The sequence below is a fragment of the Pundamilia nyererei genome, unplaced genomic scaffold, assembly GCF_000239375.1.
Source record: "Pundamilia nyererei isolate P.nyererei 1_Seehausen unplaced genomic scaffold, PunNye1.0 scaffold00043, whole genome shotgun sequence".
Lineage (NCBI taxonomy): Eukaryota > Metazoa > Chordata > Actinopteri > Cichliformes > Cichlidae > Pundamilia > Pundamilia nyererei.
This window is the reverse complement of record NW_005187444.1, coordinates 2,237,445-2,259,701: the sequence shown is the minus strand read 5'-3', so window position 1 is coordinate 2,259,701 and position 22,257 is coordinate 2,237,445. Positions and strand designations below refer to the sequence as shown.

Below are 22,257 nucleotides of genomic sequence, written 5' to 3'. Positions count from 1 at the left end.
AGTACCGGTCCATTTAAATGTATTCTTTTTTGTATTCGGTGTTTGGCCTGTATTTCAAGTGCATCTCTAAATCTTAACACACACAAAAAGACAAACAAACAACTCCCAATTTAAACTGTTTTATTAATCCAAAAGTGTAGAATTTATGCCACCAGAGCAGAAGCTGTAGAGGACTCACTGTAAACAGAAAGGGGAAAAAAACATTAGTAAACAAAAACCTTTGACTTAAAAACAAAAACCCATTAAATCTTCATATATATATTTTTTTAGGGGAACAAGTATAACCATCTCTTTCCTATTACTCACTCATGATTTTTACTTTGTTGTAATTATTTCTTTATATTCAAAATTAAGTTCATGTTGGCCACATAAATTACAACCTGCTTAAAACGCCACATGTGCAAACCTACAAAACTACAGCTGAATAAAAAGGACCAAGTTGTCTTTTTAGAACATCAATGTGTCCATCCACACTAAACCACACATGTACACAAATAGTTTCACTGTGTGAAGGGGACTGGCAGAGACTGCACCAAGTAGCTGCTCTGCTAATTTACCTCCAGTTTTTCTCTAGCACAACAGAAATATCAATACTCCTAATAAACAATGAGGAGCATGACAATGAATTGTGCACTTCCATGTATACACTTAGTGAACATTACAATACAGTTAAACGATTAGTGTTATAATAAAAACTACCATTTGTGACAATTTTTTTTGATAACAAACAGGTAACCGACATGCAAAAATTTAATTTTCCGATCCAAATAACAAGAAAAGCATCTCCAAAGCATCACAGATACATACTACTTCCAGTTGGGGGCCAGTACTCTCTTGGTCTTGTAGTAACGGGCCAGCCTGTGGATCCTGCTCTCAATGAGAATCAGGCGGAACTTGGCATCCTTGTCCTGCAAATATAACAACAACGTGTTGCATTCAATTCCCATTATATTTCAAATTGCTTGCATTCCAAAGAATAAAAATCCTTTAAACTGTTGATGACAACATCAAAATTACATTTTTAATTTTACATGGAAAACAAACTTATCTTCCAAGTTATGCTATAGGATCTTGTTCCAGGTCATTGGCCTAGCTTTGCTGTACCTTTCTGTTTCTCTCCAGGTGCTTCCTGACCGCCACAGCCTTCTTGATGAGGTGGTACAGATCCTCTGGCAGGTCAGGGGCCAGACCCTTGGACTTGAGGATCCTCAGAATTTTGTTGCCAGTGACAAAACGTACTTGGGCAACACCGTGGGAGTCCCTCAGAATAACACCTAGAAAGGTTTATAGACATGATAAAACTGAAACAGGCATGGGATTTTGCCAACAAATTAAGTTTTGCATAAATCTGCCAAAACAGTCTTAAAACAGATTTAAAAAAATTCCAGAGAAATGAAGACTGCATATTGATTCAAAAGCAAAACTAAAAAAATTTCAAAGTGAGTAAATTGTGTTTCCTGGATTTATGTAACACAAGTGGCATCTGGCTAATGTAATTTTCCTAGACAGAGAAAGAGTTGAAGTTTTCTCTGAATGGCATCACATTTTTTTGTCACTGATGACAAGTCATTTTATTCAATGATTGTTTGCACAGTAAGATAAGTTGGCAATAATCTTTGTAGGACTTTTCCAAACGTTTTGATTTGACATGAGTTTCTGTGGACCCTTGAGGCCTGTAGCTATCAGTCAATAGGAAAATGTATACCTGCTCCATCTCGTCTTTACTTTACTCACAATACAGACAATCTATCCTAATTTGTAAATATCAGAGAAAACAACATACACTTCTTATTGTATTATAATGGCTTAGAATGACAGTGTAAAAACTTAAGACTAGACAGTGTGTAATACATCTGGTTTACATTGCACTGAAGCTCAGAGGACAAAGAACAACAAGAACATGATAACAGCAACCCCAACGTTTACAATTATGAGAAATTCTGAATTAAAAATTACTGCAGAAATTTAGCATAATGGTATCAACATCATGGTCAGCCAAATATCTGGAAGGGCATCTAGCACAAGTAATGTGCAGCCAAACGTTTTTAAACTGCTCAGCAATATCTGAGTCTGCCAAAAGTTGTGAACTGAACTGTGGTGATCTTCAATTATTATAGTCATGTCATGTAATTAATCTCAACATCTGCATGTTGCAGGGAAGAAAACCTAAACTAGCACTTACCAATCTGGGAAGGAGTCAGACCCTTCTTGGCCAGCTTGAAGATCTGCTCTTTGACATCATCAGATGTGAGCTTCAGCCACTACAAAAATGGGGGACGGTATTAAAATAAAGGACGCGTGTTCAAAAAATGTGCAATAATCGCTTCGCTTTAGCGAAATATAATGAATGTGTACTCACAGTGGGAACACTGCGCCTGTAAGGCAGAGCTGACTGGGACAAGCCCTTTCTGTAAGCGAGAAACAAAATCCCGTTAGTAGTGAGAACTTGACAGTTTGGTCAGAACAACGCAAAAACTATAGTCAAGTCAACAGGGGAAAAAACGTTAGGCCGGGTTATGCTCGCTTCATACTAGTGCTGGCTTACCGATCATGAATCTTAACTAAATGATCAGTTCACAGTAAATTAACTTTATCAGTAAGAAGAAACACGCGTGACTTAAACTTTGCAAGTTATACATTTATATGCAACATGATGTACAACTCGGGGAGTTAAAATCGTTTCGATGCGCAAATGTGCTAACTTGGCTACCACAAGCTAGCTAAAGGAGGATGTCGACTGACTGTGTGCATGTAAGTCAATTTCTCACTTTTAGGTTGAATCCCAGATTTCATTTTTGACCCCAGTCAGCCACAACATGTTTAGAAACTATCTCCTGCAAACAAAACCAGTCTACAGAAGGAAAATACCAACTTTAAAAGACAAAAAGAGAGCTCACCCGGGAGCGTGCATGCGACCCATGATGGCGGTAGAGGAAGAGAGGCCGCACACGCGACAGAAAATGGTATTTTGCGCCTGCGTCGGAAATGACGCAATGACGTAGACCGGAGTTTTGTTGACGCTACCTGACGTCAACAAAACTACCCTAGCTCAGCTTTTTAGTATCTCCCTCATTCTTCTTCAGTCTGACCGAATACTTGAGTTTGTAATAGCTGAACAACGATACCTTGTAAAGGACGCTAATTTTTTATCACACTGAAACTGCTTTAGTTGGCGCCATTTTTTCTCAATTGAAGAAACTGGCCACTGACATGTGAGCGGAATTTGTGGGACACCAAGCTCAATATACATTGTGGAGGTAAACACAGACAGTGGTCCACCGCAACATACGATTTTTTCGTAAAATAGCTCCTCTTCATATCTGCAGAAATTGAGGTATTTCTCATCCAGCTGTAGTGTTATGTAGTACTGTGCAAAAATAAAACGGGAAATGGGAGCAGTAATTTAATGAAACGAGGGAACACACATGGAAATCCAGAATATAAGGCTGAAATAGAGTCTGTACAATTTCAAAGAGTATTTGTTGATCACCTCTATTCTTCACGGCAGCCTGAACTCTTGAGCAAGCTTTCTTGTAAATTCAAATATCTTCAGAAATAACTCCAGGCCTCTTGAAGGACACATCCTTTGGAATTTAACTGCCTTTTGTTCTGTTCTCTGTGAAGATGATCCCTGCTTCAATAACATTGAGATCTGAGTGCTGTGGAAATGCGAATGCCAGTCCATGACCAATGGATTGGAAGTGTGTTAGGGATCATTATGTTGAAAATGATGCTGTTGCCAATCAGATGATTTTCAGCTGGTATTACATGGTGGATGAAAGCCCCCACAATGTTTTAGAAATGGGTCACTGTTGTAACTCTTTTCTGACCTTCTCCATAAATAATGACAATGACTTAAACCAGTCATTTGAATTTAGATTCAACACACAAAGACCTTTTGCCACTGATTTTCAGTGCAGTTTGTAATTTGCAATACTTTCCCTTCATTTCTCTTAATGGCTGTAAACCCTTACATTGAAACCATTTCTCAAGAAAACAGATGTACTCCCAGATTCTTTATCAGTTATTAGATGATCTCTTTTCTTTCCAGTTTAAAGAATACCGTTTACAGATGTTTATCTGCACGTTTCCAGGTTTTCTCAAAGTATCCATAACCATGACAAGATATGCCAAGTTTCTGGTTAATAGTCCTTTAGGAATCAGCTTGTTGGAGGAAAAATACTATTTTACGCCTGTCAAACTGAGTGATCTTTGGCAATTAGCATACATTCAAATGAAGTAATGTGAGCAAAATACATGCAAATAAGACGATGGAAAATTGGTTCTTGTTCAATATGTAGATACCATACTGGTTTCCATTTTTATGCTTGAATGACTCACAGGTCAGAGTTAAGTAGCTTAAACACAAACATTCTCAGAAGATGGTTGGGTACAAAGACTGGATTCAAATTGAGGGAAAGAGTAGGCAACATCCAAATAAAAACTTGAAAAAGCCACTCAGGAAGCCTGAAGAATTATTGTTCAAGAACAATTAAAGAAAATATATATAATAGAAAGGTCTCTTGGGAGCAAAATATAAAGAAATTAGGGGGTAGCTCAAGACATTTGCACAGTACTGTACCTAACTTGCGGGCAAAAAAATTGAAACCATAGAATCAGTAAGCAGGTTTGTGTAATCTACCTTCAAACAAATTTCACACAAAGACCACAATTTTGACACATACGTTCCAAAAACATTTAATTTGCTTTAAGAAAGAAGGATTACAGTACACACTGATCCATTCAGGCAAGAGGTCACCAATTAGGAATAAATAACTGGCCATGTTAATACAAACTATGCTTCCTTTCTTTGTACAGCTGCTAAAAGAACAAATGAAGCCACTAATAATCATAACATGACGTTGTCTTGTGGATCTCTAAAAAACTTTTTAGAAACATTTATCTTAATTTCTTTATTAAACATTAACAACAACTTTAGATTCATAGTTAGGCAAGTAGAGAAGAAAGCAGCTAATCTCATGCTCACGATTCCTGTTCCCTTTTTGTGAAGACGTTTTAAGGTAAAGTTGTCCTTTCAGTATCTGATTTGTGTCGTTTTGCCAAAGCATTCCCTCAACTAAATGTCACAACACCTGACTTGTTCTGGACTTCACTGGCAGTTCTGGACTTCACTGGCAGCTATTACCATCCAGTGACTCATGGCATTGTTACACCAGTATTAGGCACTAGGAGTGAGTGTGGCATTGCTGCCCAAAGGTGAAACAGCCTCAGGTCCAGACTCCAGAAGTAACTCAGTTCCTGACTTGTGGTTTTGAACCACCTGAAGGACGCACCAAACAGACTACCAATCAGTGTCTTCAAACAATCATAATCTTCAACCCGAGCAAGTATAAAAGCATGTTCTGAAGCTTATTATACAAATTCCCCTTTTAAGGTGTGCTGTGTGAAAACAGTCAAGTAATACCACGAGTGAAAGACCTAGTATTGTGCATTTAGTGGCATTCCACTGTCACAAAAAAGGTTGCACTCCCACACTTAGACCTGCTGTGGAAGAACTACTGATATAGCTTTATAGAATATAGATTTTTCTTTAATAAGGACATCACATTGTTAATAAAATATAACCTGTAATAAGGCCATGTTGAGCGTGAGCACAAACAAAGGCACCTTGATGAAAGTGTGGTTTGATTTACTGTCCTTTTCATTACTTTTGGCACATTTTTGGGGAATATTAAGGTCATGGTTGATTTCCTGGCGCTCTGCTCTAACCCAGAGGTATCTGCTACAAAGCAGGAAACCCTGATGCCTCCTATTTGTCTATATAGAAAATAAACAAGGAAAATGTCAAAACAAGCCCCTTTTCTATTACTTAAAAAATAAATGTGTCAGCCTATATATACTCTTCTGAAAGTAAGCCGTTTTGGTCCTCTAATATCAAAATGTACAAAACGTTACAGCTCTTTGTTACACTTTAGGAAAACTGAGACAAAAGGAGGAGATTGTTTGTCACAAAAACAATCTTGATTAGCTGTAGAGGGAAGAAAAAAAGAAATGGTGAAGAATGAGGACCAGGCTCCCCCGTTTGAAGATTTGTGAATTAGCCCGAACGATCGCCCTTTGAGGGCACGTCTGAAGGAGTTTTTCACACATTCACGTCATATGGGAATAACCTCAGTGGCAACATAATTACATGCAACCTCATGGTAAAATTCAGCAGAATGTTGTTGCTCGTGGTATATGTTTGTCAGCAATGAGAACATAAGTATTCTTCTTATGAAATCTTAAGAATACTAATTACAACACAATTCATGTGGAAGAAATTGTTAATTTGGTTTAATAGATTTGAAAGTAAAATATTGCAGATTATTACTGAACGATCTGAATGGTAGGAAATTCATCCATAAAAGAAAAGAAGGAAAAGAAAGAGCAGTGCTGAAGTGAACTGAAAGCTGAGGTGACCACCATTTTCAAGTAAGCATCTGCTGCATTTCCCATATGATTTGAATGCAGCGCTGTTTTTTGTTTGTTTTTTGCTTGAAGAGGCAGAGTCAGAACTGTTGCTTCGGCAGAGGGAGGTGGGCAGGGGTTAGAAGTATGGAACGGCCGTTAGTTTGTACCACTTGACCGTCTCGTTGCTGAGGTCAAAGTCTTTGAGCCTGAGCGTAATGCCACCCAGGAAGTAGTTCTCACGCAGCGACTCAGCACTGAGCACGCTCAGCTGCAGCTCCCGAAGGCCCAGAGTTTCTTTGCTGTAGCCGCTGTACACCAGCTGTGGAAGAAGAGAATGGAAAAGTTAGCAAAGTGAGTGTCTTTAGGCAGCTGACCATGAAGTTCTTGGATTTCAGTACCTCAGTAGAACATCTTCATATCAAAAATAAATCTGTAAATATCAAAATAGTCTAACATTTTTACGATCATGGTTCTTAACAATGCCATACTAGATAATAAATATAGCTTATAGTATTTCCTAACCATCTCATTGAAGGTAGGATTCCTGGTTTTCCTTGAGATCTTTGTCTTGCGTTTGGAAGTCTTGTGTGGATCTGGAAGCAGGTAAGTCTTCACATACGGGTTGGGATCTGTTCCATCTTCAGAAACCTGACAGGAAAGAGACGGATTAATTGTATGACAACAGAGAGAAATAGAAAAAGAATGAAATGACATGAACGGATCAAAACAGTATTTTAAAATATATATTTAATTCTTGAAGCCTACCAGGTCTCTGATGTGCATGACCATGATGAATAGAGTACTATTCCTGTAGGAGATTGACAGCTTCACTTCTCCTTCCACCCGACCAGAAGTGGGACTCAGTGGAGGCTCTGCAACAGTCACATGCCACACATAACTCATGAATCTGGAGGCATGCCAATGCATTTTAAAATTTTTATTCAATGAACCATTAAATATTTTTGCCTACAAACTCAGAGTGACTTGACAAACTGGTAAATTACTTGTCGATATTTATAAACAGTACATGGCTTAATGATAGCACAGTAATGAAAGCAAAAGCACAAACAGTGTCAAGAAAATGACAAACAGTAAATGGAAATGAAAAGTGATGGTATTTACCAGGTGCTTTGGCCATGGCATCCACACCTTCTGTCTTGTCATCCCGCGCAATTGGATGGAAGAATGTGTAGATCAGGTCACACTAGAAGAAGACCAGAAAGACTGAAAATCTATTCCTGATTACTATCATTCCAGTATACGGAGTGTGTTTGTGTGTGTGTCTGCATACCTGGGTAACCTCTGTGGAGCTTCTCATCAGGTTGTGGACATAGTTATTGAGCTCCAGCTTCCTCTTGGCTGCTACTTCTTTAATTTGGCTTCGGCCAAGCACCATTTTGCTGGGGAAACTAGAGAAAAAGAGAAGCAAGGTATGATTAGCCGATCTACTTTACAGAATCTGATGTAACACTTAGACCGGCAGTCACAACACTGATTACAAAAACAAAACAAAACACCAATTCATTATTAGGGTTACAGCAGGATGGCATTTTGGGAGTGTTAGCGAAGATTGCATCATCTCCAAAACATGATAATTAACTGGCCAGTTCACTATCTTACAGGTTTTAATTAGATTGATGACATTGTTGGATGATAAGGGAGTAAGCGGGTGGTGACAAAACTACCTTGGCAGCTTCCAGAGAGGGAAGAGGATAGTCAGTTTATTGTGGAGCTCTTGAAACTCGTCAAAAGTGCGGAAGACAAACTGTGGCTCATTCTGACCTTCCCTCAGGAGTCTCACCACATAGATCTGCACAGAGCGGAGAAACAGCCAGTTTACAGTTTGGGCAAAATCCAGTATGAGACGAAAAAGGAAAATCGAAAACAAAATGAGACTTCACTGGTGCTCACATAGTGCTTGTCTGGGTTATATCTCTTCTGAAAGGAGAAGATGGAGGCGTGGACGATGCGTCCCTCTTGTTTCAGAGTATATGTCTTCGGGGAGAAAGAGAGGATTGGCTCGTCATTGGCCGGCAGACCAGAGAATCGTAGCTGGGCAAGGTTGTGGATGAAGAAGTTGAACTTGGTGGCCACACTTCCTAGACTGGACTCTATGAGCCTGGGACAGTTAGAAAATAAGGGGAGGAAATCTGCATTAGATCAGGTGAAAATGAAACTAAATATTTAACATGCCAAAGACACAATTTTTAACTATGCTCCCTTGACCTTTGGCTATGTGAAGAAATAAACATTCAAAAGCACATTTCCAGTTTCAATCCAGTCTGACTGGTCTTTCAAAAAACAAGCATGCCTTGTTCTGGTTGTACTTTTGTTGTGTTGTTGCATAGCGAGATAGCAGCTATTCCTGTTTTGCTCCTAATCATGTACTGCCACCTGGTGGACTTTTAGTATCTGACATCATAAACTGTACACTAAAGTATATCTTGCTACAAAACCTGCCACGTAGAGTGGAATGAATCAGAGAAAAGTATTAAAGTTGAACAAAAATGTGCTAAAAAAAAACCCCCAAACAATAAACATGTCAAAATGTTTTTAGTTTTGTTTTTTGGACTGGAGGAGAAAGATGTTAATACATTTACCTGGTAAAGAAGATGGTGGCTTCAGCATCTGTGTTGTGTGGCTGCAGTGCATCAAACACATACTTTAAATCTTGAGAGCCGGTCAGCTCTGGGAGACCTGATGACATCATCTACAACAGACAGAGAAACACATGCCTGATATTTGAGGTGAATACCACTTGGTGACTTTTTTTGAGTTATCTGAAGTAGTTTTCTGCATGTTGGCCCACTTATTACTCAGAACTTTCTAACTCTGCTGTGTGTTCAGTTTGGAATATGTGCTTACTGGTGCTGCTTAATTGCACCGACAGGTGTGTCTACTATTTTGTTTGTCCAATGTATAATCAGCGAGGTCAGGCAAAGAATCAGTATAATTCAGTTCAGTTCAGTGACACCAAGACTGTCTCCGTTAGAAATGCAATAAACAGAAGTCTTTTCACTTAAGCAGAGCCTCTAAGTTTATTGCACACAAATTTCTAGGACAGAGAGGCGTTGATTTATTATGAATGCTCTTGGTTTGCATATCTTGTTATTTTGGCTCTTGCAGGTGTAAAAGAAAACAAGGTGACAAAAAGGAGGCCAATACCAGTAATAGGGACAGATGAAGATGTTAAATGGCACAGTCAGCAGTACAAAAGTACAAGAACAAAACTCGTTTTACCATCAATGTGTGTATGAACAGCTAGAGTGCTATGTACTATGCACATGTGTGTATGTACTCGGGCTTGTTTGTTTTGTTTTCTCTCTCACCAGTGACAACAAGTTAAGGAAAAGCCCGGAGTTCTTGCGGATGAGGTTGTAGGCTTGGCAACACAGGTCCACAAACAGCTGGAAGCGGCTGGTGGGCCGCTCGCCTCCGTTAATGACGTACGCCATGTCAGAGGTCAGAACAAACGGAGCTCGGTCTCTGATGGGAAAAAAGGGTGGAGACAAGATTTGACATCAGCTTCTCATAAAAGAGCAAAAAGTTTTTCATCACTTGTTTAAACCTCTGGGAAAACATGGCCTAAATTGACATCCTTCCTCACGTAAAACACAAAAAAAGGAGTATGTATGAATTACTACATAAATAAATAAATAAATGAATGTATAAACATTTCAGCAAGAAAATGTTCCAAGGCCAAAAATAGAAGAGTGTAGTTGTAACAGAGCCAACCTGGACACTGTGTGAAAATCTCAGTTAAGAATCAGGTCATGACTGAAAACACACATTAATCTTATTGTGCTCAAAGTCATTATCCTCTGCTCCTGAAATACAGTCACCCACAAAGGAATTGTGGGGCCTTTGAGCACAGGGATGTACTCTAATATCTTACTATGCACAAAGTCTTCGGTGGGGTAGGTATATAATTTTTCGGGATTTGTTTGTTTTTTCACCTCATTTTGGGTGCTTGACATACCTTTCATCCATAAAAGTGAAGATCACACTTTTTAAATTGTTTGTGACAACTTAACACATTAGTTCTAAAGGCACTCAAAACAAACAACAACCAAAAAACACCTGTGTGCTGTGGGAGTCCCCTGGGAACTACGAGGGTTGTAAATCAATCATATCACTACGGCACACCTTCAAAACTTGATAGCGCGACAAAGCATCCTTTATCTGACAAGCAATTTCACACTTGCATCCACGATACATGTGAGATTTGATCATCACCTCTTGAAGCTGCCAAACATCTGGGCATGGCCCAGGAATTTGCCAAAGTCGATGTGAAACATGTGACCAGTGGAGCGCAGCATGATATTATCATTATGACGATCACAGATGCCAAGCACGTAGGTTGCAACACAGCATCCAGCACAAGAGTAGATGAAGTTCTCCGAAGCCTAAAGGAGAGGAGAAAAGGGTATTTTAAGCATGGCTAAATAAAGCGAGTACTGCAATGAAATTTAAAAAAAAAAAAAAAAGGTTGCATGTTTGGATTAAGGATTCACATTTATAAGGGTCAAAGGTCAAACAGACTAACAAGTGCTTTAAATTTCATGAGAATATGTATCACCTTCTCATACTCATCCTCAGCGGGGTTGTACTTGCGAAGCCATTCTGCCAGTGGTTTGTCCTTAAAAGATCCTGTCACGCCGTACTCCACCTGGATCTTTCTGAGGGTGTCAGAAGAAGGCACCAACTCTACCATACCTACACAACAGCAAATCTTTTATTAACACTACACTGGCTATATAGTATATTTAACTGTAAATGTGGTAATTGGTTTACTCAACAAATTAGCTACATGGCAGGAATGCTTTCTAATAATGCTAGGAGCAATTTCAGATTAAACAGACAAAAAGGTGTAGGAGTATTTTTAGTACACATGTGTGCTTGGTTTGTAAATGGATATTTAAAGCCGACTGACGGGAGTGTGTCTTTATGTGCTTGTCTGTTACCTTTGTCCTTGCCAGTGGAGATGCATTTGAAATTTACAATGCGGAGGTCTAGACCCTCCTGCAGCCAGATTCGGTCCATGATGCGAATCATCTGCAGAGCCAGCATGTCCTGCCTCAGGTCTTCTCCGACCTGATGCATGCAGGTAGATCAAGAGAGAGCTAGTTTATACACACATAGGGAATCTTTTCTACTCTGTGCAATAAGTCTTTACAAAATTTGTCAATCAGAGAATCCTTAGCACTCCATCTTTTTAGTTCAGTATAGTATTTATTTAAATACCTTGCACTGTTTCTTACAGTAAGCACACTATACACAAGAGTAATTACATATTATTTTTACCCATTTTTATTTTATTGAGGCACTTTAATTATCAAATCATTTGTTTTGTTATTCTTTTTCTGTTGAGATATTTAATTTTTTTTAAATACATTATTTATGGAAATATTTGTTTTTTTATTAAGCCACTTCATTTTGCATTTGTTGTTTGAGTAAACTGTATCTATCAATTACTGGCTGGTTTAAACTTCAGCCACCAGGGGGTGCAGTGTTCAGATCAAGACTACGTAAACAGTTACAACATGTTTGTGTGCTACTGTGGGCTCCACTCATAAAACATGCAAACATGCATGAAAGACACACTCGAACCTGTTCTCAGGCGTTGTTTGACTTACTGATCAGTGTACTCATTTTCAGCATTTTACATTGGGCGTGTGTGATTGTGTGTCTGCGCATACACTACCTTGAACATAACATTGATCTCTTCTCCCAAGGGGTCGGCGTTGACCAATGCCAGTTTGAGGGGAACAGCGTTGGAGTTGAAGAAGGAACAGGCCTACACACAAACAGCAATATCCTCTGCATTACATCACACTGTTATGTTGTCTTCTGAGACACATCCCAAAGTGATTTAGTGATTAGTGATTTCTCTACGGTTTTGATTTATTCGAGGATGTTTTTAAACCTGCATGTTACTCGGAAAAGACAGCCTGTGAACATTTAGCATTTTCTGAAATGTTATCATCCAGTAACTTCAGCAGGATAAACAAAGTAATGACTTTGAATAATGTAAAGACACTTATATATTTATTTTTTTTAAATTGCGAAAAATCATGCCTGCATAAATCATACGAGCTATAAAAAAGGCAGCAAGGTTTTGATTAAGGCTCACAGGATGGGGGGTTCACACTGGCAGCTGTCATTTTTGTCCTGGTTTGTAGTTGATACCATAAGAGAAGTAGCTGTAACATTTCTTAATACAAGCTACATTTACCAGTGCTAGAAAGCTTTATTGTGCAGTGGTTGGTGGAAGAGAGTGGCTCCAATTAGTCCGGTTCAGGACTTCTTCATCAAATCATAATGTGCACAGTAGTACATTTTGTCCTTTTTGCATTCAAGAGGACAGAAAATGTTAACAAAGACCAAACTTTGAGAGCCATGGATGTAAAACTTAATATAAATTTATATTTAATTGCAAATTAACTTATAGCTGGCAAAGCTGAAAGCTAAAATGTGCAGATGGAGGCAGGCAGCATGAGTCACCAAATGTAATCCTTTGTGTCTCATCTCTCACAATCCCCATTGTGCCAAGCAGTGATCCTCCTCTTACTTAGAAGAGTACAGCATTTACAGAAGTATAAATACATCATTTAGGGGATCTCATTAACCATGATAACCATCTCTGTAATATTTGGGAACATTTGTTCACATGCTTTATATTTTGTTGAAGTTGTAACTTAAGAAGCTCATTTCTTCAATTGTTTGAACTGAAACATTTACAGCAGCAAAATTCAGCTGTTTTCTTCTATTCCTGCTCTGTGGTTGGTTCCATTAAACGATTATTTTATTTATTCTCTACACTTGATAATTTTGTCATCAGATATAGTCAGTATAGTGCTGAGCTGGATACAATTTTAAACAACACATAGTTAATGCATAGAGCGCAATCCTTTTTCTTCAGGTACAGCTAATGGTTTCAGATAACTGTTTAACTGTGTTTGTGTGTGTTACCTTAATGTTTAGCTCCTTTGCCACCAGACTGGGGCTGAGGGGCAGTCGGCAGCTGTTCCTCTGAAAGAAGTTCTGAATGTTTTCAAGGCCCTCCTGGAGTGCAACCTAACAAACGCAAACATGCAGATAGGTAAATACACATACACGTTTAGAAAGGACATTCTACATGGCCTTTAACACACGCACGAACACACATGTGCACATGCTAACCTGTCGTGTAGATCCACCAGCCTGTCGGACCCTCTCAGCAACGGCTCCCAGCAGCGTGACCAAGTGAGTCTGCTTCTCCAGCTCTGCCCTCAGCCTGGCTCCGCACAGACACAGCAGGACACCCAGCACCCGCTCATAGCGCTGTCCCCAGGTGGAATCTTGCACAGCATCCTTTAGCAGCCTGCAACCATTGTAGATATGGTGATGACCACTTTTTAAAATACATTTTCTTCACATCTATCACATGATTTCTCATATACATGTTCTTAAAGCCTTTAGGATTGTAATTTTTATTTATTTTTTTGCTGTACACTTACCAATAGAGGTAGTGTGCTATGTTTATGTTGCCTTGTGCTCTGGACAGCAAGAACATGACGAGGGCGTTTTTTAGGTGACACTCAAACTTTATTGCCTGGTGGGCATATGAGGAAACAAAAAACAGACTTTGAATTTTAACTGAAGGAATTGTGAGTGAGCACATGAGAAAAAGAATTTTAATAAAGAGGGAATAAATAGATTTAAAGTGGATGTAAAGCACATATTTTAGTGCAGACCTTTGTACATATAGCTATACCTGTACGAGCTGTGGCAGGTAGTCAGCCAGCTGATCATCGCTGCTCTTCTCAATCCAACTAACAGCCACGCTTCTCACCTCAGTATCTGCAAACCTACACAAACATACATTACAATGAGAGATGGGAGACAACGCACACATTCTATCCTCCTTTATATAAGTAAGGAATTTTTGTATTTGTAAAAATCTGTGTGTGTCTAAGTACTGAGTTCACGCCGTACTTTGAGTCAAGTAGCTCCAGCGCTGTTACGGGGGGCAGGGTGGGCCAGTGGTGCAGCAGGGAGTGAATATGAGCCATGCTGGCCCAGTCCCAGCTGGGCGCACTGGCCAGTACCTTAGGGAGGCTGCTGGGGTGGTCCCTCCGACAGTGGAGCCTATGGTCCCACAGCAGCTGGTGGTCTGCTCGCTTCAGCCTGGGGACAAAGGGGGGGGAGAGAGAGAGAGATATGTCTAAATGCTGTTTACATAAAATTAAAAGAGACTTCGACTCAAAAGTTTTTGAGTTACACACGTGTTTAAAAAGATTTGGTCATGACATCTCAAAACTCAGAAATCTCAAAATTATTAAAAAGACTCAAAAGTGATATTTAAAACAGAGACTGGGCCCTTTCAGCAGAATTCTACATAATGCAAAGCGAGCAATAAAATCTCTATAGTTGCAATGCACGTTTAAACAGGAAACTGAACACAAATTGGAAGGACTTCCTCCTTTTATGGTTACATATCTGTCGCATGTTTCACTAAGGTCGACTGCTAGTCCCTGAAAGACAACTAAATCACTTTTTGATGCTCTGCTTTAAACCCAAATCCTGGAGATTACTCCCCCCCTCCCCCCCTGACCCCTCAAATAAAAAACTCCAACTTGTACCTGACCCCGACCTTCCAGTAGTAATAACAATTAAACTGCCTGCTTCAGGGAGTAAAGGAGTGTTGCACACACAAAAAAGACAGCTCCCGCTACATCAGCACTGATGTGGCTCCACAAGCCCTGTGTCCACAGAGGCTACAGAAATGAATGGACAGGACAGCAAACAGGCGGTGAGAGCCCAGTGAGAGAGAGCTCTGCGTTAAAGTGCCGGTTGAGTCTCGCGGATGTTGGCAGCGTGGAGAGGAGATTTGGCTGGCAGCAGGCATAAGAGAGCATTTAACTGGGCCCGTAGCAGCTGGATGAACACAGACACGCTGGAGCAGACAACAGAGAGGCATGTACTGGGAACTGTGGCTGGCAAAGTCAGCAGCATCTTTTTAAAATCCCTTCTTAAATCTATTAAGTCTAATGGATTTTGGGTGGCCTGAAAGAAAGCCAAAAAGCTGCCTGCTTAATGGGAGACTTAACTAGAAATACTCTTTCTGTGCATATCTTTTTAAACTCTCATAACCCCAAGCACTGCAAGTCTAGTACAAGCCTAACTGGCATCAAAAGGGCAACGATTAGAATTTGAAAGCGTATACATTAAATTTGATGAGGTGAATTCTATTACAAAGACTGCCTTACACATCCTATTTATAAGCTTTAGAGTCATTTATCCATTTGCATGAAAAGAAAAAAAAAACAAGGAAAAAATTAATAAAAAGAATATTGGGTTTTGTTGGATTTTGGACATATGAAGACAAAATAATTACAAAAATTGAGAAGTTATTAAATGCAGTAGTTGCTTTGAGCCTCTTGAATAACATCTGTTACGTGCATCAGGCTGAGTAACTCCAAGACTCGCTCTCTAGTGGTTTTAACTGATATCAGTGCTTTTATTTGACACCGCAAAATGCTGATACATTAACTGTTAAATACTTCTGAATTCTGCATTACAATCTTTCCCTTATACTTTAGAAAAACACAGGGAATAATCTCCTACCCAAAATTGGAAGCTCGGCTGCAAATTTTCTCCAGTTTTCGTCGGAGGTCAGGGTCCAGCTCCTCCAGTGTGTGGGGCTCAGGGCTGGGGGCTTCTTTGGGTCCAACATACAAAACATCCACTGGTGAGTTGGGGAAGTTCACCTGAAGGTAACAAAAAAACACCAGAGCAGGGCTCAGTTTATTAATAGGACTAAATTTTTAAGCGGGAAGAAATTTTGAATCAAGGTGTACAGCAACCTCACATATTTCTGCAGAGGAACTTGCACACCAGTATCTACTTGTCTTTTAAAGATATTCTCAACAAGCAAAAGCTGAAGATATCTGCAATCACCAGGAAAGCTACAAAGTGTCTGTTGATGTTTAGGGGTCCAATACTTTAGGCAGTCATTGCCGGCAACAGATTTTCTACTAAACGTGATGATCCTGTTTGACTTAAAATGTGTCCAGTTGGTTGTAAACAACTACAGATGTACTATATGTTAATCCAACACACTGTTCTTTGTATTTGATGTAAAATGACTTAGTTCAGCATCATGAACAGCAGTGCTAATACCAATCATATGCAATCATGTTTCCAAAGAACATTTGTGATAAAAAAAGAAAATAAATAAGATGTAATGATTTGCACTACAAAGAAAATACATCAAAAATGGAAACTTAAAAAAAAGAAAAAGAAAAAAGATAGTTGGGAAGAAGTCTGCACTAATGTTGTTGCCAACCTGCAGTACGATTCTTTCTGTTGGTACCCTCTTGCGGCTGCCTGCAGAGCTGGCAGCAGCGGCCGCTCCCTGGGCAGACGTCCACAGACACAACAGTCGGGTGCCCCTAGCAAGCACTCTGCAAAAACAGTCGGCAATAAACAACAAGAGCAAGCAATCCTAAGAAGAATGGCAAGAATATAAAGTTTTATGATCCTTTAATGTTAATTTCTGGCTTGCTAATTTTTTTTATATTTTTTGTTTTAGAGATTCAAAAAAGTAAAAGTTCCTTTACTTTCATCGATTACTTTTAGTGATTAAAATAACATGTAATAATACAGAACGTGTGATAACTAATATGAACATACTAGGTAAAATAAGTGAAAAACATTAAAACATAGGTACAGCCTTTACCGGCTGCTCTTCTTTCCTCACCGTCTGAAATCAAAGAGTGGCATTGAGACCTTGCCCAGCAGCTCTGGGGCTTTCCTTTGCTTGTTTGAGTCTGGGGAGCCACTGGCATTCTGATTCAGCACCCCAAACAGAGCCAGGCTCAGTATGGACTCCAGTGGGAGCACAGCTACTGCTATGGGGAAATTGATCCTTGGACAGACAAAAAGCAGTGTCAGCAGCATGGACAGACAATAATATTACATTATTGTTTGAAAAAACAGAGAAAGAAAGTGAATTGAGTACACTGAAAAGGAAAGACTTACAGTTCATCCCATTTGATGTGGTAGAAGAAGCTCTTATACGTGCCCACTCTCTTGGACTGGACTGGTTTAAACAAGTTCTTGCCATTGTGGGTGAGGGAACACACCAGGAAGTACTTCTCATAACTGAAACAACCCCAGAAAACGTGTGGTTATTTGTCCACAACTAACTGCATGTTCTACTGAACACAGAAAACATGGGGCAAAATACGGAGTTCTATCTAGTAGAACTCTAGTAGTCTGTTGATGGCATGTTGCTAGAATAAAGGTATATTTAAGAATAATACAGTTGAGATATGTCCATATGGGAACAGAGGGGCACTTGGCATTTCTTGGTTGCGCTGAGAGGCTGCAACCCTTTCCATCCATCACAAACAGGCTGCAGAAGAAGGCACAAGGCCCAAGCAAAATGCAGAAGATGGGTAAACTGTTCACGACAACACTTAAATGTTACTTGTGTTGTGTCCTTGATTAGTCTCATATACTGACAGATGATAATGTTGCAGTTGTATTTTATATTTCTCTTCACTTGTGTGTTTGTTTAATTGTAAATAGCTTTGTAAGAAAGCAGGCAGACACAAAACTATAACAAATCATTTCAGCCTATGTGAAGCTATGTTGCAGCTTAATTTAATCTGTTTCTTTTTTTAAGACCAGAATACACTGAAAATGTTTGCCTATTTTTAGTAATGCACTGTATCACAGCTATACAGTTAAAAAAAAACCTTACAAATATGAACAAATGAGGCTGTCTTCTTCAAAGGTACATGTAAGTGTGTAGGGACAGGGGGGCGACTTCTTCGAACCTTCCAACAAGTTTACTGATAAAAATACTGACAGTAGTGCATATATACATACTGCTATTATTAAGCCATGAAAATCCATCACAGGTTATGCGAGTCAGCCTGATTACCATGGTAAATGGTAAATGGCCTGTATTTATATAGCGCTTTACTAGTCCCTAAGGACCCCAAAGCGCTTTACATATCCAGTCATCCACCCATTCACACACACATTCACACACTGGTGATGGCAAGCTACATTGTAGCCACAGCCACCCTGGGGCGCACTGACAGAGGCGAGGCTGCCGGACACTGGCGCCACCGGGCCCTCTGACCACCACCAGTAGGCAACGGGTGAAGTGTCTTGACCAAGGAAACAACGACCGAGACTGTCCAAGCCGGGGCTCGAACCGGCAACCTTCCGATTACAAGGCGAACTCCCAACTCTTGAGCCACGATCGGCACCTTAATTACAACAAGAGCATGTATTCAAGGAACATATTTAGTACCTGCTCACACAGAACTAAAAAAATTAAAAACCTTTCCCAGACTTTCGCAAAGGCACCTCAGTGATGTTCATATCGTAGATTCAACCCACTATCACTCTGTCAACTTGTGTCAAGCAGAGGTTTGCTAAGAACAGGCCCCAAAAATTTTTTTTGGTTATGACAGGGAAGAAAGAAGAGGAGAAGGACAAACCCCAAAGCAAAACAGGTATATATGATTACATTCCTGCTGCCTTAATTTGATTTCCACACGTGCACCAGAGCATGTCTTTTCTACCTAACAGAGAGAATGTAAATTTGAATGGCAATGATTGAAATTGAAGGTGTCGAGTGGATGCCACATGTCCTGTCTCCAGCACAATCGAATTGGCGTTTTCAGTAATGACCTTGAGTCTGATGCAGACCATATTCTGTTGTATACTAAATAAATAAAACATACATGTAAATAAAAGAAAACTGATAATGTATTTTCACTACAATCAGCCTGATCTGCTGCTCAGAGCCATCTGTGCTGGCAGCTCTACCACTAGCCGTGGTGTCTCAATATGCTGGCTTCTACTGACACTCCAGATGGAGGACATGCTAGCAACAACAATGCCAAACGCTCAGCTTCAGTAAGGCAGCACTGGTATAACACCACAACACAAACATACTTAGCCACTAATCTGGGACCAGAAATATTGGAATCACTGTGTCCCTCTGCTATAAATATTTTTGGAGGGATCCTCGGAATAACTGTCACTGCAGCAATGTTTGGTGCTGGCTTAAAACAGCTGCTGGAAGAGGCCAAACCAGAGTAAACAGGCCTGTTATTAGACAGTTCCTCTCTTTATAAAAGGCCTAAACGGATGACCAGAAAATTACTATTGAAGGCACACTGCAACAATCCAAAATGAGAGATTAAAAACTCTTCCCGTCTTACAGTCAGGGTTACAGCTCCTTTTTTCTTTGATAAGAGCATACAAATTCTTTTCAGATGTTTAGAGATCCTAACGTGGAGGGGGCTTGTCAGAAACGCCCTGATGCTGTTCACCAATGCGTGACAGAGCTGGGAACAGAAAATTCGGTTCAACTGTGTTCCAGACGCACTGAAACTGGACACTGGCATGGAAAAATAAGACACGGGGAGCAACACCAGTGCCATTTGTTTAGTAGAAGAAAACAAGACATTCTGTGACAGTACAGTTTAAGTGACTACTGCTTATTCTGGCACCAATGAAATATGCTCCTCATTCCTAGCTGCTAAACAAATTGTTACTCTATAACACCACATTTGTTGAATCTTATATTGCTATTTGCTAAAAGAGAATTTATCGCTTCTTTGCTCTTGTAAGCATTGCATGCACCTGCAAAATGAAGCAATTATAACTTCAAACTGCTTTCCACCACCTTCTGTCTTTCTTTGATCTTATCTTGCATAAGTAAAACTGGGTGAAGTGTGGGTGGTACTAATAATACCAAGCAAGTGGGTGATTGTTCATCCATTTGTTCTTACCTAAAAGTTTTAATTATCCTACAGGAAAGAATAAAGTTGTTCAAAGCAGCAGCCTTGATAAGGTTTGGTAGAAAATAAAATGTTTTGTTGCAACAAACTTTCAACTTCAGGTTTCATGTGGTTTTCAGCTGTATGCACAAATGACCAGCAACTGGATTATAACAAAGAAAATGCAGATGAAAATGAGAGATCTGTACTTTGTAAAGTGTGACCTACTGTATCAACAAGCAGGAGTTAGTTTGTTACAAACACCCAAAACATGTAGATTTAATAGGTGTCCCGCATAAATATAATCACCCCACCCAGTATGTTGTATTCAGATCTGCATTCATCCACTGACTGCTTACCTGCTGACCCAGTTGGCTGGTATGCCGTGCAAGGCAAACAGTGTGAACTGAAGGTGGTCTGTGGTGCCAGAAGCTTCTTTGCTTCTCTTCGCTTCCACAGCATCTCCATCGGTAACCTGGGGCAATGGAGGGGAGTGGAAGGAGGAGGATGGAGAGGAGAAGGAGCGCAGGTAGAGCTTGGCCAGGTCATAGATGGCCTGTGTTAGCAACGCCATGCTTTCCTCCACAGGACTGGTGAGACCTGTGGATCCATGTTAGGTCAATATGTTATTAACAATGCATCTACAGCTCACTGTTGCAGTGTATTATAGATGGGAGAGCAAACACAGTACATGATTTTAACTTCATTTTCCTTAGACTGCAAATAATTTGCCAAAAAATTGCCAAAACACTTCTCAACAAAAGCTGTTTCATCGTAAGGGGTGACAAAGAACTTTGAGCTGAGCTGTTTGAGTCTCACTGTATATTATTTATAGAACTTACCATTTGATGCCTGGCCAGATGATGTCAATCCCATCTAGAAAGGAAAGCATGTTGGTCTTAGAAAGGCAAATGAAACTAAGCAATGGTATGAATGAGCTGGCGTGTGTGTGTGTGTGTGAAGTATATATGAAGAACGAACCATGGGTGAGCGTGTCCTGGGTAAATTGACAGAGTGTCTTAGTCTTTTGACTGCCTCTGTGATGGCTTGGGTCTCCACCTCATCTAAAGCACAGCACATGTTCTTTACAGTCTGCACCAGCCGATCCACTGTCTTATACTGGGTACTCTAAACAGAGACACAGAGCAGGTTAGTACAGCAACAAACTTCTGCATGCTAAAATTGCATCATTTAGTAAACATTATTTCGTTCTGGAGAAGGTAGCTCAAACACATCTTGAAGCACTCATCAGCAACATGCTAGTTTTAGGGTTGTATTGTCTCACTCCCCCATTCAGGCTGCATTCAATTAACTCACAACAACAAGCAATAGCTGAAAAACATTTTTCTAGAAAACTGCCTTCCAAGAATGACCTGGTTTACTAACACTCATTTCAACAGACACAAAAACGGGCAGGGAATTTGAAAACAATGTTTGGGGTATTTTACGACACTATTAGTTTTTATTGGACTAAAATTTGAATTTTTTTTTTTAAACAAACTACCATCCTAATCATTTAACAATATTTTCTCTAACTGCACGTACCTCATTCTGTAGACAGATGTTGACTTGATTGTGATAGCCTTCCAAATAATCAGCCAGACCTTGTCTTCATGAAGAGACACAGATATTAGGTGTGATCAAACAGTTCTTGAATCAGAGACATTGAAAAAGACACTAAAAATCCCCCTCCAAAAACAGATGAACCTCATGTGATTTAAATTTGGCGAATCCCTCCATCAAGACAATCTTCTTGCTGACTTTTGCTTTTAGTGCAGCTGCCATTTCTAGATCGCTCTGTGAACATTCTGCTTGTGTGTCCCTCCATTGTTTTAAAACCATTACCTTTCAACTTAATTTCCATTTTGGGGAACGTGATGAAGTAGTAGGGATACAAGTCTGGTGAACAAGATGGGACAACTGTGCTTATGTGGCAAAAAAACAAGAAAAAAACAAAACAAAAATCATATTTGTTTTCAATGAGTCATGTTTGACAAGTGCTATAGTTCTTCTCCCTTAGACACCTCAGGAAATTACATAGGCAACATCATCA

At 39.7% G+C, this 22,257-nt stretch overlaps 2 protein-coding genes across 3 annotated transcripts in view; both read right to left on the bottom strand.

Moving 5' to 3' along the window:
• Positions 1 to 103: 103 nt before the first annotated feature.
• On the bottom strand, positions 104 to 2,981 carry rps13 (ribosomal protein S13). The gene is made up of 6 exons (XM_005731495.1): positions 2,898 to 2,981; positions 2,360 to 2,408; positions 2,183 to 2,261; positions 1,105 to 1,274; positions 808 to 908; positions 104 to 177 (listed from the first exon to the last, which is right to left on the bottom strand). The coding sequence occupies exons 1-6, from the start codon at positions 2,918 to 2,920 to the stop codon at positions 144 to 146; spliced, it is 456 nt and encodes a 151-aa protein (XP_005731552.1). The 5' UTR covers positions 2,921 to 2,981; the 3' UTR covers positions 104 to 143.
• A 1,701-nt stretch (positions 2,982 to 4,682) lies between these two features.
• The window catches only part of pik3c2a (phosphatidylinositol-4-phosphate 3-kinase, catalytic subunit type 2 alpha), a 42,874-nt gene continuing 25,299 nt past the window's right edge, over positions 4,683 to 22,257 (bottom strand). For both annotated transcript variants that reach the window (XM_005731493.1, XM_005731494.2), the window contains exons 8-33: positions 21,750 to 21,813; positions 21,186 to 21,332; positions 21,047 to 21,080; positions 20,564 to 20,804; positions 17,437 to 17,559; positions 17,156 to 17,323; positions 16,742 to 16,859; positions 16,021 to 16,163; positions 14,389 to 14,580; positions 14,168 to 14,261; positions 13,911 to 14,005; positions 13,594 to 13,774; positions 13,384 to 13,488; positions 12,116 to 12,208; positions 11,376 to 11,505; positions 10,991 to 11,127; positions 10,648 to 10,817; positions 9,741 to 9,897; positions 9,012 to 9,121; positions 8,323 to 8,530; positions 8,097 to 8,221; positions 7,703 to 7,820; positions 7,534 to 7,615; positions 7,177 to 7,283; positions 6,934 to 7,059; positions 4,683 to 6,730 (exon numbers count right to left, since the gene is read on the bottom strand). In XM_005731493.1, coding sequence (XP_005731550.1) covers positions 6,548 to 6,730; positions 6,934 to 7,059; positions 7,177 to 7,283; positions 7,534 to 7,615; positions 7,703 to 7,820; positions 8,097 to 8,221; positions 8,323 to 8,530; positions 9,012 to 9,121; positions 9,741 to 9,897; positions 10,648 to 10,817; positions 10,991 to 11,127; positions 11,376 to 11,505; positions 12,116 to 12,208; positions 13,384 to 13,488; positions 13,594 to 13,774; positions 13,911 to 14,005; positions 14,168 to 14,261; positions 14,389 to 14,580; positions 16,021 to 16,163; positions 16,742 to 16,859; positions 17,156 to 17,323; positions 17,437 to 17,559; positions 20,564 to 20,804; positions 21,047 to 21,080; positions 21,186 to 21,332; positions 21,750 to 21,813 — 3,451 coding nt within the window. In that variant the 3' untranslated portion in view covers positions 4,683 to 6,547. The remainder of the gene's footprint in view (positions 6,731 to 6,933; positions 7,060 to 7,176; positions 7,284 to 7,533; positions 7,616 to 7,702; positions 7,821 to 8,096; positions 8,222 to 8,322; positions 8,531 to 9,011; positions 9,122 to 9,740; positions 9,898 to 10,647; positions 10,818 to 10,990; positions 11,128 to 11,375; positions 11,506 to 12,115; positions 12,209 to 13,383; positions 13,489 to 13,593; positions 13,775 to 13,910; positions 14,006 to 14,167; positions 14,262 to 14,388; positions 14,581 to 16,020; positions 16,164 to 16,741; positions 16,860 to 17,155; positions 17,324 to 17,436; positions 17,560 to 20,563; positions 20,805 to 21,046; positions 21,081 to 21,185; positions 21,333 to 21,749; positions 21,814 to 22,257) is intronic.